Source organism: Simochromis diagramma, unplaced genomic scaffold (assembly GCF_900408965.1).
Source record: "Simochromis diagramma unplaced genomic scaffold, fSimDia1.1 OVJJ01000141.1, whole genome shotgun sequence".
Lineage (NCBI taxonomy): Eukaryota > Metazoa > Chordata > Actinopteri > Cichliformes > Cichlidae > Simochromis > Simochromis diagramma.
The window spans coordinates 487,958-502,075 of record NW_024387350.1 but is presented as its reverse complement, the minus strand read 5'-3'; the positions used below and the strand labels follow the sequence as shown (position 1 = coordinate 502,075).

At 45.5% G+C, this 14,118-nt stretch overlaps 1 protein-coding gene and 1 pseudogene across 1 annotated transcript; both read left to right on the top strand.

The window, feature by feature from the left end:
• Positions 1 to 1,656: 1,656 nt before the first annotated feature.
• On the top strand, positions 1,657 to 5,071 carry LOC120718482 (annotated as a pseudogene).
• Positions 5,072 to 12,380: 7,309 nt separating this feature from the next.
• Positions 12,381 to 13,391, top strand: LOC120718491 (tripartite motif-containing protein 29-like; the record flags this gene model as incomplete). Its single annotated transcript, XM_040007029.1, has 1 exon — positions 12,381 to 13,391. A coding segment is annotated over exon 1 (903 nt), but the record flags the coding sequence as incomplete, so codon positions are not given.
• Between the last annotated feature and the right edge of the window lie 727 nt (positions 13,392 to 14,118).

Below are 14,118 nucleotides of genomic sequence, written 5' to 3'. Positions count from 1 at the left end.
GTTGCAGTAGTTTTTGTGTCATATAGCAGATGTTGTTATACTTGGAGTAGCAGAGTTGCAGACATTGCCATGACTAATAGCAGATATTGCTGTAGTCTCCTTCATTCATTTGTTACAGAATTATCCATGCTTTCCTGTAGATGTTATATTTTCAGCCACTGATTTAATTCCTGAAGTCACCATGCTTTCCTGCAGATGATACTGTAGTTTCAGTCATTCATTACAGGAGATGTTGTAGTCTGAGGTTTGTTTAGTTGCAAAAGTAGACAATACTTATAGCAGCTATTGTTTCATTGATCCATTAAGTTACAGAATTCTTCATTGTTTTCTGCTGATGTTCTTATAGTTTTAGTCACTGGTTGAGTTGCAGAAGTAGCCATTCTGCAGATGTTGTGGTATCTGTCTGTCCGTCCTTCCTTCCTTCCTTCCTCTTCCGCTTATCCAGGCCTAAACAGAGAAACCCAGACCTCCTTCTCCCTAACCACCTGCTCCAACTTGTCCAGGGGGACACCAAGGCGTTCCCAGGCCAGCTGAGAGATATAATCTCTCCAGTGTGTCCTGGGTGTGCCCCAGGGCCTCCTCCCGGTAGGTCATGCTGGGAACACCTCACCCAGGAGACACCCAGGAGGCATCCTTGTCAGATACCCAAACCACCTCAACTGGCTCCTTTTGATGCGGAGGAGCAGCGGCTCTACTCTGAGCCCTTCCCGGATGGCCTCATGCAGGATGGCTTCACCCTCTCTCTAAGGGAGTGGCCAGCCACCCTTCAGAGGAAGCCCCACATGATCTTGTTTATTCAGTCACTACCCACAGCTCGTGACCATAGGTGAGGGTATGGGTGTAGATTGACCGGTTAATGGAGAGCTTCACTTTTACTCTCAGCTCTCTCTTGACCGCAACAGACCAGTATGCGTCCGCATCACTTCAGCCACAGCACCAATCTGTCTGTCGATCACCCACTCCCATCTTCCATTACTCGTGAACAAGACCCCAAGATACTTAAACTCCTCCACTTGGGGCATGAACTTGTCCTTCATCCGGAGGGGACACTACAGCCAAATCTGGCTGACAACCACGGCCTCAGATTTGGAGGTGCTGATTCTCATTCCCCCCATTTTACACTCGGGTACAACTGTTCCAGTGCAAGCTGGAGGCCATCACCTGTTGAACCCATCAAAACCATATCTTCTGCGAAAAGCAGAGATGAGATTCTGAGACCACCCAAAGTCAAAGCCTTCGGCCACTTGGCTACTGTGGAGTTCTTTTTTGCTAAGAAAAGTTCAAGAGACAATCTAGACAATCTAGCAGTTCACATTATTTTATTATCAGGCAGTTAAAGATTTGGCTTGCAAAGCTGTGGACTTCTCTATGTCAGGCAGTCTGTGCATGGAAAACTCCCAGACAGTTCATAATTCAAAGTAAATATTGGACACATGGAAACAGGTAATATTTGTGATTGGCTATTAATGGGGAGATGCCATGGTTTAGACTTAGCGCTCCCTGATTTGTTCTCCCATGGGTCCTTCCGCATGGTAATGGTCAACGACAAAACACCACTGGGGTTCAGATCAGGGAGGCTCCAAGAAGGGACTCCAAGAATGCGTCGTTCGGCGCATAATGGCAAACGGCAGTCAGGACTAATTCCCCAACCCAAAGATGGAGGGAAAAAACCCTCTTGTCCACTGGGAAAAAACCCCAACCTACAGGCAGCAAGCCAAGGGGATACTAGGATACCCACCCCAGCCTGTCGTCTCTCACCAAGGGCAACTCCAGACAGAGACAGAGTCCAGCCCCTCTCCAGGAGTGCTGGTTCCAGCAGAGATGAGATTCTGAGACCAGAACAGTTCCCTTGATAAGAGTCTTTTGAATCGCTCTTTGTTTGATCCCTCACCCGGGACCAATTTGCCATGGGAGACCATACCAGGGGGCAAATGCCCCTGGACAGCATAGCCTCTGACATCCCTAGGACACAAAAACCCCTCAAGCCACTATAAGGTAGCGATTCACAGAGGGGTATTGTGGTTTCAGTTCTTTATTTAGTCGTCATATCTTCTACCAGATGCTGGTTTGGTTTCATCTGCCAATTTGGTTGCAAAACTTGCCGTGCACAGTAGCAGTTGTTAGTGTATTTTTAGGCTTTCATTATGTTGCAGTAGTTGCCACATCTTCTAGCAGACATTGTTATAGTTGCAGTAGTTGAAGGGTTAGTAGTAGTGGTGGATGTTGCTATTTTACAGTCATTTATTTAGTTGTAGAAGTTCCCATGCCATGTAGTGGATGTTGCTAAAGTTTCTTTCATTCATTTGTTGCAGAATTTTTAATACTTTTCTGCAGTTGCATACAATAATATCAGCAGAGCAGGGAGCTTAAATGAATGTGTATTTGGATACAATGACATATCTTGGTCATTCCATTGTTACACAAACAGTTATATTTTTTGGCACAACAAAGTCTGAACTCTCCTCTCAGGTCCTCGGTCTTCCAGAGTAGGAGTGTACCTGGATCACAGAGCAGGTATTCTGTCTTTCTACAGCGTCTCTGAAACCATGACTCTCCTCCACAGAGTCCAGACCACATTCACTCAGCCGTTCTATGCTGGACTTGGTCTTTATGAAAATGGAGATACTGCAGAGTTTATTAAAGTGAAATAGAAGTTTTAGCTTCTAGTTTTTTTGTTTTTTTCTTGTCTATCTTTGAAGGCAAATGAGGAGCTGGGAGCGTGGCTCATTAAGGTGGATAAGTCCCGGCCTGCCTGGAAAGATTTAAAGCCTGGATCTACCAGCATTCCATCCTGACCCGAATCCTGTGGCCCTTGCTTGTCTGTACAGTTCCAATAACTACTGTGGAATCCCTTTAAAGAAAGATCAGTGGCTTTCTTCGTAAGTGGCTGGGACTTCCCCGCAGTCTCACCAGCACTGCCTTGTATGGGGCAAGTAACAGCGTGCAGTTACCCTTCAGTGGTCTCACAGAAGAGTTCAAGGTGGCTCGCACACGAGAAGCCCTACAGTACAGAGATTCTAAAGACTGCAAGGTGGCATCAGCAGGTATTGAGGTAAAGACAGGAAGAAAGTGGAAGGCTGAGAAGGCAGTTGAGGTGGCGGAAAGGCAGAAAACACTGATGGGGGTCTTAGCAACAGGGGGAGCAGGCTTGGGATACTTCCCAAAGGCCCAGGTCAGCAGGGCACAGGGAAAGGAGAGACACCAGCTACTCCAGGAAGAGGTCCGAGCAGGTGTGGAGGAGGAGCGAGTAAGCAGGGCCGGAGGTCTCAGGCAGCAGGGAGCGTGGACAAGGTGGGAGAGCACCTTGCAGCTCAAGGTCACCTGGGCAAACATCATGCAAGCAGACTTCCACCGGATCTGATTCCTAGTGCAGGCAGTATACGACACTCTGCCAAGCCCAGCAAACCTCCATCTGTGGGGAAAGAGCGAGACACCTGCCTGTCCCCTGTGCTCTGGAAGAGGGACCCTAGAACACCTCCTTAGCAGCTGCCCAAGGGCCCTGGCTGATGGTCAGTATCGTTGGCGGCACGACCAGGTGCTCAGAGTAGTTGCTGAAAAGATTGCCTCAGCAATCAGCACCAGCAAGCATCATCAGGCTCCGAGGAAGGCAATCTCTTTTATTAAGAATGGAGAGAAACCCCAGGTGCGCCCACATTTGACAACTGGCCTCCTCAACACAGCCTCTGATTGGCAGCTACAGGCTGACCTGGGTAAACAACTAAAGTTCCCTCAGAACACTGCAAAAACATCACTCCGGCCAGACATGATAATTATTTCTGAGGCCTCAAAACAGCTGATCATGCTGGAACTCACAGTGCCCTGGGAAGAGCGGATTGAGGAGGCCAATGAAAAGAAACGAGGAAAGTACCAGGAGCTAGTGCAGGAGTGCAGGGGAAGGGGCTGGAAGACTTTCTATGAGCCCATAGAAGTGGGTTGTAGGGGCTTTGCAGGACGATCACTCTGCAAAGTCCTAGGCCGGCTGGGCGTGGCTGGGGCAGCCAAGAAGAGGGCCATCCAGGCTGTGAGTGAAGCGGCAGAGAAAGCTACAAGGTGGCTGTGGATCAAGAGGGCTGATCCGTGGGTAGCTACTGGTACGTAAGTCGGGGCCTGATCACCCCCGGCTGGGTCGCCTGGGCAAGGGTGTATGATGTTGTGAGACCCGAAACACCTGATGACCCTAGGATACATCACTGAAGATGCGTACCAGTGCATCCAGGAGATGTGTCTTTATAGTGCTGTTGAGAGCTCACTGTTGTGCTGTTTCTTCTCTGCTCAGAATCACTTTATAGTTGCTAGTCTGACATCTTATGATTAATTGTCTGTAGTTACCTGTAAATTTACTTGAAATTGTATTCAAATCAACAGTGCACTCTTTCTCTGTTGTGGCAGAAATATTCAACCGCTTTGGAAAGAAATCAGAATGGCATATGAGAAATGTATTTCAAAACAGTTTCCACTAGACTCCAAAGTAAGTAGAGGAAATAATTATCATGAACATAATCAAGCAATAATTCAACAGTTTTAGGGCCTCAAGTTTTTTCATTGCTTAAATGACAATAACACTGGGAACTTTATTAATTTTTATTTCTTAAAGATTTGGATTTTATAGGGGGCCAGTCTTATGTAGTTGAACAAAGTATATCAGTTCATATCAGTTATTAAGGAAATTAGAGAGATATGGAATAAGATGTGTAGCCTATTCCTGGTTGGAAAATGGACAACAATGTGTGCAAATTAATAAAACTGCATCTAAAAGGGTCAATGTGGGGTAACTCAAGGATCTGTGACTGATCCAAAACTCTTTGTACTTTTCATTAATTATATTTGTAATATTACTAAATTGATTAAATATGTTGTTTATACAGATGATACAAATGCATTATCTTATGGAAAGAAAATTAAATGATCTCTTGTATGCAATTAAAAATGAGCTGGAAATTCTTAAGATGTGGTTTGATATCAATAAATTATCCCTTAATTATCAAGGAACCTGAATTCATGCTTTTAACAGGTAGAAAAGAATATGAAGAAGCTGTTCATTTAATATCCATCCATCCATTTTCTTCCGCTTATCCGGGGCTGGGTCGCGGGGGAAGCAGCCCAAGCAGAGAAGCCCAGACCTCCCTCTCCCTAGCCATCTCCTGCAGCTTGTCCGGGGGAACATCAAGGCGTTCCCAGGCCAGCCAATTTTATTTATGTAGCGCCAAATCACAATAACAGTCGCCTCAAAGTGCTTTATATTGTAAGGTAGACCTTACAGTAATACATACAGAGAAAAACGCAACAATCAAATGACCTCCTATGAGCAAGCACTTTTGCGACAGTGGGAAGGAAAAACTCCCTTTTAAAAGAAAGAAAAAAATATCATCATAATCCGGCTACCCCTTTGGAGCCAGCTGTGGGCTCAAGGCTGGAGCCGAACAAAAACTCCCTGATAACGACTGTGTTGAGTCTGTTCCTTCCCATTCCATGCAAGGCCACCTGGGTTTGCTGGAAGACTGTTTACTTAGCCTGGCAGGGCGAAGGACACTGTCTCAGCTGAATTATGGACATGCACACACATACATATACTGATACTGATAAGCACTCACTGACGCATCACCCTCCCTACCCCGGATCCAACGCCACCTCCAACGCTTACCTCCCCTCTGATGTGGACATCGGGTCAGCTGGAGGCGCAGTCGAAGATTGCAGCGGTCCCAGATCAGATGTACACACTGGAACACTTTCCCATGTTGCTTGTCTGTGTTTATTGTGCTATGGTGTGTTGATATCTGTGCATTCCTGTATTATCCTTTTGTGTTACACATTTCGATGTTTTTTTCTTCGCTACCTAGCCTGACCTGTCTCCCCAATGTGATGTTTGTGTATTGTATGTACGGTCGGCAAGGTCTGTCATCTCGGTTGTGGGCAAAAGACCTGCAACTGACAAATAAAGGCTATCTCAAAAGGCATTCAATAGGGTCCCCCACAAGCTGATTTGGCGATCATTACGAAGTCATGGTGCCCCGGAAGCTTATGTGAAATGGACTCAGCTGCTCTACCGTAATGTCACAAGCGAGGTCCGATGTTCAGCGGGAACATCACCAGCCTTCCCGATTACCATTGGCTAAGCCCTCTCGCCCCTGCTGTTAACTCTCTGTATGGACACCGCAACGGCTGATCTAAAATCACCACATCCATGGAGCCTCCTGTATGCAGATGATGTGTGCCTATCAGAAACAGAAAACTGCCTAGCCCTGCAAACCCAAACACAAGCATGGAAAGACCGGCTCTCCAAAAATGGCATGCGCCTGAACATCAAGAAGACTGAGTACCTTGAATGCGGCCCCCAGACCAACAGTACCATCACTATTGACGGCGAGCCGCTGACTAAAGTTGTGCAATTCAAGTACCTCGGGTCCCTTGTCACCTCGGACTGCGAAACTCTACCAGACGCCAGACTCCGTGTCAACACAGCGTGGAGGAAGTGGCATCAGGTGAGTGGAGTCTTATGTGCCAAGAGAATGCCAATCTATCTTAAGGCGAAAGTCTATAAGTCGATTGTGTGCCCAGTGGCACTCTACGGGTCAGAGTGCTGGCCAGCGATGACCAAACACGAACAAGCTCTTCACACCATGGAGATGAAGATGCTGAGGTGGCCTCTGGGTCTCACACGACTTGACCGAGCGAGGAACGAAGATGTCAGGAAACAATGGGGAGTGACACCGATCACAGACAAGATGCGAGAGGCGAGGCTCCGATGGTACGGCCATGTTGTCCGTAGCGATAAAAATTCCATCGCAAAGACAGCGCAGCAATTGGATTTGGATGGAAACAGGGCCAAAAGGAAGACCAAAAAAGCGCTGGATGGACCGAATCAAGGATGATATGAATGCTGTGAATGTTACACCAGAAGACGCCCTTGATAGGCAGAAGTGGAGGAAGGCATGCAAGATAGCGGACCCTGGGGATATAAATATCGCGGGATATAAACCACTAGGAAGAAGAAGATATTCATATTCATCTTCATATTATTGGTGTTATTATTATTAACTGAACATGTACGCTGGTCTTTCTATCGCTGTGAGGACTGTTAACCTGGACATAACGAGCCGTGAACCTGCCCCACTCCTCTAACTCCAGAAAACAGGTCGGATGCACAGAATAACATGAAAGTTCAAAGAACCAGTTTATTTGTTGTTGGACCTGAGCAGAGCCCAGAACAACAAGCAAATTCTCATCATCATTGTTGGGTCTGCGCTTCAGCAGGCCTGCTAGTTCAGACTTATTCCCGTGAACAAAGCAAGACAACAACTTAACCGGCTTTTATATGCTAGCAAGGGGAGGATCTCAGAGCAGCCCCTCTGCCCTCGGTCTCAGACCACTCCAAAGAACCAGCACCCCCTGCAACCTTTTCTTCTCTGACACATAGTTTACACAAACACCCATTGTAACCCCCCGCCCTACGGAGCGTCATAAAACTAAGTGTGTGTGTGTGTGTGTGTGTGCGCATGTGGGTGTTTCTGTGTGACTTCCTGCTGATCACAAAGGGTCACAATTTCAACCTAACAATCACCACTGCTCTTCCATATCAACAGTGATGTGGTTAGACCAGTGGTTCTCAAACTTTTTAGATCACTCCCCACATGGTAGGAAGAAACCTATGCAGGGATCTCAAAGAGCAAAACTGCTGTCAGCTCTGTGTAGCCACACCTACTTGGGACCCACTCTGTAAAAGTGTGTGTTTGCTCTGCCCACATAGCCTCATATGTAGCCAGAGCTGAACATGGTGAGTCACCTTTAGTGTGTAAATGTATGCAGTTCAAAGGTTACAGAGAGTGCACTTAGTCTTAACATAGATACATTCATATATTTAGACTTTTTTTATTCTACGCACTTGTGATGATCACATAATCTTCTGCAGCATTACTGCCTTATCAAATTAGAATCATTCATTCATTTGACTGTTTCTTTATAGATCTCAAACATTCCTATGATATTGTCTCTGAAGGGAATTGGTGGAAAAAGTGGTGGCTGTTAAAACAGATCATAGTCCTGTACAATAGAAAAATAATAAGCAGAGGAAATCTGCTGCTGTTCGCCTGCTCAGTCTTGCCACAATTAGGTTTCCTAATGAGGTGTGTGTGTATATATAATAACGGGTGTAGATATATATATATATATATATATATATATATATAATTGGATATGTGTATATATATATATAGATGTATATGGATAATATCGACATAGAGATCCATAGGTCCCCTCATCCTATTCCTGCCTATGCTATGCCCTCAATCCACTGATTGGCCCCAACTGACCAGAGTGCTCAGTGAATACCTCGGCAGGCAGAGAACCAAGAAAGAGGAGGGAGACGAGGAACCAATCAGGAAGGACAAGGGCCATGCACGGTATGTACCACACCGGCAGAATAGAGGAGGTGGCTGATATCCAGAATCCTACCAGTGGCGGACAAAGCTGGACTGGAAAGACAGCACAGAGGCCCACTAATCATGGCAGCACAAGAACAAGCTCTGAGTACAAGATAGAGGCTGGGGTCTATCACACCAGGCAAGACCCCAGGTGCAGGCTGTGTAAAGATGCCCCAGAGACAATCCAGCACATAACAGCAGGGTGCAAGATGCTAGCAGGCAAGGCATACATGGAACGCCATAACCAAGTGGCCGGCATAGTGTACAGGAACATCTGTGCCGAGTATAACCTGGAAGTCCCAAGGTCAAAATGGGAGATGCCCCCAAGGGTGGTGGAGAATGACCGAGCTAAGATCCTGTGGGACTTCCAGATACAGACGGACAAAGTGGTGGTGGCTAACCAACCGGACATAGTGGTGGTAGACAAACAGAAGAAGACGGCCGTAGTGATCGATGTAGCGGTTCCAAATGACAGCAATATCAGGAAGAAGGAACACGAGAAGCTGGAGAAATACCAAGGGCTCAGAGAAGAGCTCGAGAGGATGTGGAGGGTGAAGGTAACAGTGGTCCCCGTGGTTATCGGAGCACTAGGTGCGGTGACTCCCAAGCTAGGCGAGTGGCTCCAGCAGAACCCGGGAACAACATCGGAGATCTCTGTCCAGAAGAGCGCAGTCCTGGGAACAGCTAAGATACTGCGCAGGACCCTCAAGCTCCCAGGCCTCTGGTAGAGGACCCGAGCTTGAAGGATAAACCGCCCGCAGGGGCGTGCTGGGTGTTTATATATATATATATATATATATATATATATATATATATATATGTACACAAAATGCATTATGCATGTTTTGCATAAAGCATTTTACATTCTGCATATTGCATTTTGGATACATAAACTACAATGTAGAAAGAAATTACTATTGGGAGCATTTTTTCTGACATGTGATTAGGTGAGTAGCCTACAGCCCGCCTCCAAAGTCTCTCAATGTTTACCCAGAGGAACAAACCGTTTTTGTCAGAGAGTGCAAAGGTGTTCAACCATGAACTCAGAGCAACAAGTGAAACCAACACACACGCACACTAAAACTTAATCTGACTCATGCAGAAGAGTATATATCTGTGTACTTCCTGTTTAGCTGCTTTTGGACATATTCTGATTCTCGTTCTCTGCTTTGGTTAAGCAAATGTAACCCGTTTGTGTGTGTTGCGTCTGTCGATGTGTTGTGTTCTGGAGGCAGGACACTACACTGTCCCTCTGGGCTGTTTATTGTAAATCGCAGCAACATCTGCAATCTGCAACATATAGAAATACAGAGCTGTGATCTGTGTGTGGTGCACGCTTGCTAGGACAGCTCTCCTCCGGCCATGCTAAGAGGAGCTGTGCATTGCAGCTTTATCAACTCCACAATACTATAATTAATCAAATACAACAAATTATTTTAAAATATCAACTTAAGCTCTCAAAAAATCAAAAAGGAAAAAGTAAATAACATTGCGCGCATGCTAGCACACCTCTCCTGAAAAACAGTGAATGCTGTTAACAAAACACTGCAGCGATTTCTTTCACCTGCCACTAGCGACCAGGCTAACTTAGCATGTGAGGGATGCAGCTGCATCCTCGGGCTAAACCTCATTAAAAACTCTGATTAGCGAACTCAGCCCTCTACAAGATTTACACCGAACGAGCTTGACATCAAACACGCCAAAACGTGGCAATTCAGTCATATTCAGATTACAGCTTATGGCCTTAGGAAACTTTTATTAGCTGAGAGCAACGTGACAGCGACCTCCGGCCATGGTGAAAGGAGCTGTGACTGGAGCACACATGCACGCTCCTATGTCACAACGCAGTGCACAAGCACACAAACACACACGGGCTCAAAACACATTGGCAGGAGATTGAAACGCAAATTGAAATATATATATATTTTAAAGGAGTTTGGTAAAATTCATAAGCATTTAACACAAATGCTACACACACATTTGATTTGTTGGTCATTCTTGATGTGTTATATATGAAGCGCCTTGAGGCGACTTTTGTTGTGATTTGGCGCTATATAAATAAAATTGAATTGAATTGAATTGAATGTAACAGTCGTCTGAATATATTCAGGACTTTTATGTTTACAGTAGTTGCCATGTCTAATCATAGATAGATTCGTTTGGTTGTAGTTGCAGTGTCAACAGTAGTAGGAGATGTTACTGTATTTGAAATTATTAGTTGCAAAATTTTGCTTCATTGCACATGTCGCTGTGGTTTTAGGTGCCATAAAACTCATAGATACATGGAGGGGGACACAGGGGGTAAATACACGAGGGTAAATCAAATAAACTAACTGAATAACCTAGGAACCATTGAGTAAATAATGAACAAAATACAAAACACAAGAAAACTAAGAACACTGGGTCAAAATGACCCAGGACCTTGTGTGTATATATAGGGAGGTGTGTGTGTGGCTGTAGCCGGGACGCCGGGCTACAGGCACCATCAGGCCTGAGGATGGCTGGTCACGCCCGAGGAGGATGCCACACACCTGCAGTGGATCAGCGTTGGAGGAGGAAGCTACTTAATGGTGTGGTGAAGCCTCCACCGACGCGGGATGATTGCGTGAGACTCCATGTCAGTGTCTTGAGACGAAGTAAAAGTTAGTGTATGCCCGCAGGGGCTGTGTGTCTTGATGGCTGTTCCCCCCCAGGAGGAGTGTGTAATTTTACTCTATAATTTAGTTGCAGTAGTTGTTGTGTCTTATAGCAAATGTTGTTATAGTTGGAGTAGCTGAATTGCAGAAGTTGCCATGATTAATAGCAGATATCGCTACAGTCTCCTTCATTAGTTTGTTACCGAATGTTTCATGCTTTTCTGCAGATGTTGTGGTTTCAGTTCTTTCTTTATCTTCTACCAGATGCCATTTTGGTTTCATATGCCAATTTGGTTGCAAAACTTCCCGTGCCCAGTAATAGGTGTTGCTGTAGTTTTAGGCTTTGATTTTATTGTAGTAGTTGCCATGTCTCATAGCGGACGTTGTTGTAGTTGTAGTGGTAGTTGCAGGCTCAACACTTGTAGCGGATGTTGCTATTTTACAGTCATTTATTTAGTTGCAGAAATTGCCATGCCACATAGTGAATGTTGCTGAAGTTTCATTCATTCATTTACTTACATTAGTGTCCTTGTGTTATAGGAGATACTGTAGCTGGAGGTTTGCTTAGTTGCGGTGGTTGCCATGCTTTGGTGATGTGTGGTTGAGATGAAGAAGTTGTCATGTCTATTAACAGATGCTGCAGTTTCTTCGGTTGCCATAGTTACCATATTTAGCTGTTGGTAGTTCTATGGTTTCACTGGTTAGTAGATGGAACAAATGTTACCATGTTTTATTGCAAATGTTGCTGTAATCTAGTTGTTGGTTTAGCTCCAGGTGTTGATTTACAGATTTTTATACTTGCAGTGTTTGCTTCCCTTCATTGAATCCTGAATTGAATTCAAAATCCTGCTCCTCACATACAAGGTCTTAAATAATCAGGCCCCATCTTATCTTAATGACCTCTTAGTACCATATCAGCCTATTAGAGCACTTCACTCTCGCACTGCAGGCCTACTTGTTGTTCCTAGAGTAGAAATGTAGAATGAGGCCCCTCTTCTGAGGAACCAGCTTCCAGTTTGGATTCAGGAGACAGACACTATCTCTACTTATAAAATTAGGCTTAAAATGTTCTGGTTTGCTAAAGCATATACTTAGGGCTGGATCAGGTGACACTGAGGGTTCAGATCTCTCTCTCTCTCTCTCTCTCTCTCTCTCTCTCTCTCTCTCTCTCTCTATATATATATATATATATATATATATATATATAAGAAAATAACCCTAACCACTCTATTAGCTTCCTGCCTTGAAACACAGCACCTCCTCTCTTTCCACACGCTTCAGCGCCCCCCCCCCCCCCCCCCAACACACACACACCTGCCATTTTAAGATGGGTGTAACGAACATGCGGTGACGTGTGAAAACTTTTTTTCCCATTCAGACTACTTTCATTTCTCTGTAAGAAAGAGTCACACAGCCATAGTTACTGAGAGGTGAAATGGAACAAAAAAGGATTAAGCTGGACTTGGACGCCTTCTCATGTTCAATCTGCTTGGATTTACTGAAGGATCCGGTAACTATTCCCTGTGGACACAGCTACTGCATGAACTGTATTAAAACCCACTTTAATGAAGAGGATGAGAAGCAGAAAATTCACAGCTGCCCTCAATGCCACAAAACCTTCAGACCGAGGCCTGCACTTGAAAAAAGCACCATGTTTGCAGCTTTAGTGGAGCAGCTGAAGAAGAGTGGACTCCAAGCTGCTCCAGCTGATCACTGCTATGCTGGACCTGAAGATGTGGCCTGTGATGTCTGCACTGGGAGGAAGCTGAAAGCCATCAAGTCCTGTTTATCTTGTCCGGCCTCTTACTGTGAGAAACACCTCCAACATCACTATGATGCAGCTCCATTAAAGAAACACAAGCTGGTGGCCCCCTCCAAGAAGCTCCAGGACAACATCTGCTCTCGTCATGATGAGGTGATGAAGATTTTCTGTCGTACTGATCAGCAGAGTATCTGTTATCTCTGCACAATGGATGAACATAAAGGCCATGAAACAGTCCCAGCTGCAGCAGAAAGGACTGAGAAGCAGAAGGAGCTCGAGGTGAGACGACTAAACATCCAGCAGAGAATCCAGGAGCGAGAGAAAGATGTGAAGCTGCTTCAACAGGAGGTGGAGGCCATCAATGGCTCTGCTGATAAAGCAGTGGAGGACAGTGAGAAGATGTTCACTGAGCTGATCCGTCTCCTCCAGAAAAGAAGCTCTGATGTGAAGCAGCAGGTCAGATCCCAGCAGGAAACTGAAGTGAGTCGAGTCAAAGAGCTTCAGGAGAAGCTGGAACAGGAGATCGCTGAGCTGAAGAGGAAAGACGGCGAGCTGGAGCAGCTCTCACACACAGAGGATCACAACCAGTTTCTACACAACTACCCCTCACTGTCAGCACTCAGTGAGTCTACACACTCATCCAGCATCAATATTCGTCCTCTGAGGTACTTTGAGGATGTGACAGCAGCTGTGTCAGAGACCAGAGATAAACTACAGGACATTCTGAGAGAGGAATGGACAAACATCTCACTGACAGTCACTGAAGTGGATGTTTTACTGTCACCACCAGAGCCAAAGACCAGAGCTGGATTCTTAAAATATTCACGTCAAATCACATTGGATCCAAACACAGCACACAGACGTCTGTTATTATCGGAGAGGAACAAAAAAACAACATTTATGAAACAAAAACAATCTTATTCTGATCATCCAGACAGATTTTCCGAATGGGAGAGGGTCCTGAGTAGAGAGAGTCTGACTGGACGTTGTTACTGGGAGGTGGAGTGGAGAGGGAGAGGAGTTGATGTAGCAGTCGCATACAAGAATATCAGCAGAGCAGGGAGCTCAAATGAGTGTGCATTTGGTGGAAATGACAAATCTTGGTCATTATGTTGTGAGACAAACAGCTATGTTCTTTGGCACAACAATGTCCACACTGACCTCTCAGGTCCTCAGTCCTCCAGAGTAGGAGTGTACCTGGATCACAGAGCAGGTATTCTGTCTTTCTACAGCGTCTCTGAAACCATGACTCTCCTCCACAGAGTCCAGACCACATTCACTCAGCCGCTCTATGCTGGAGTTC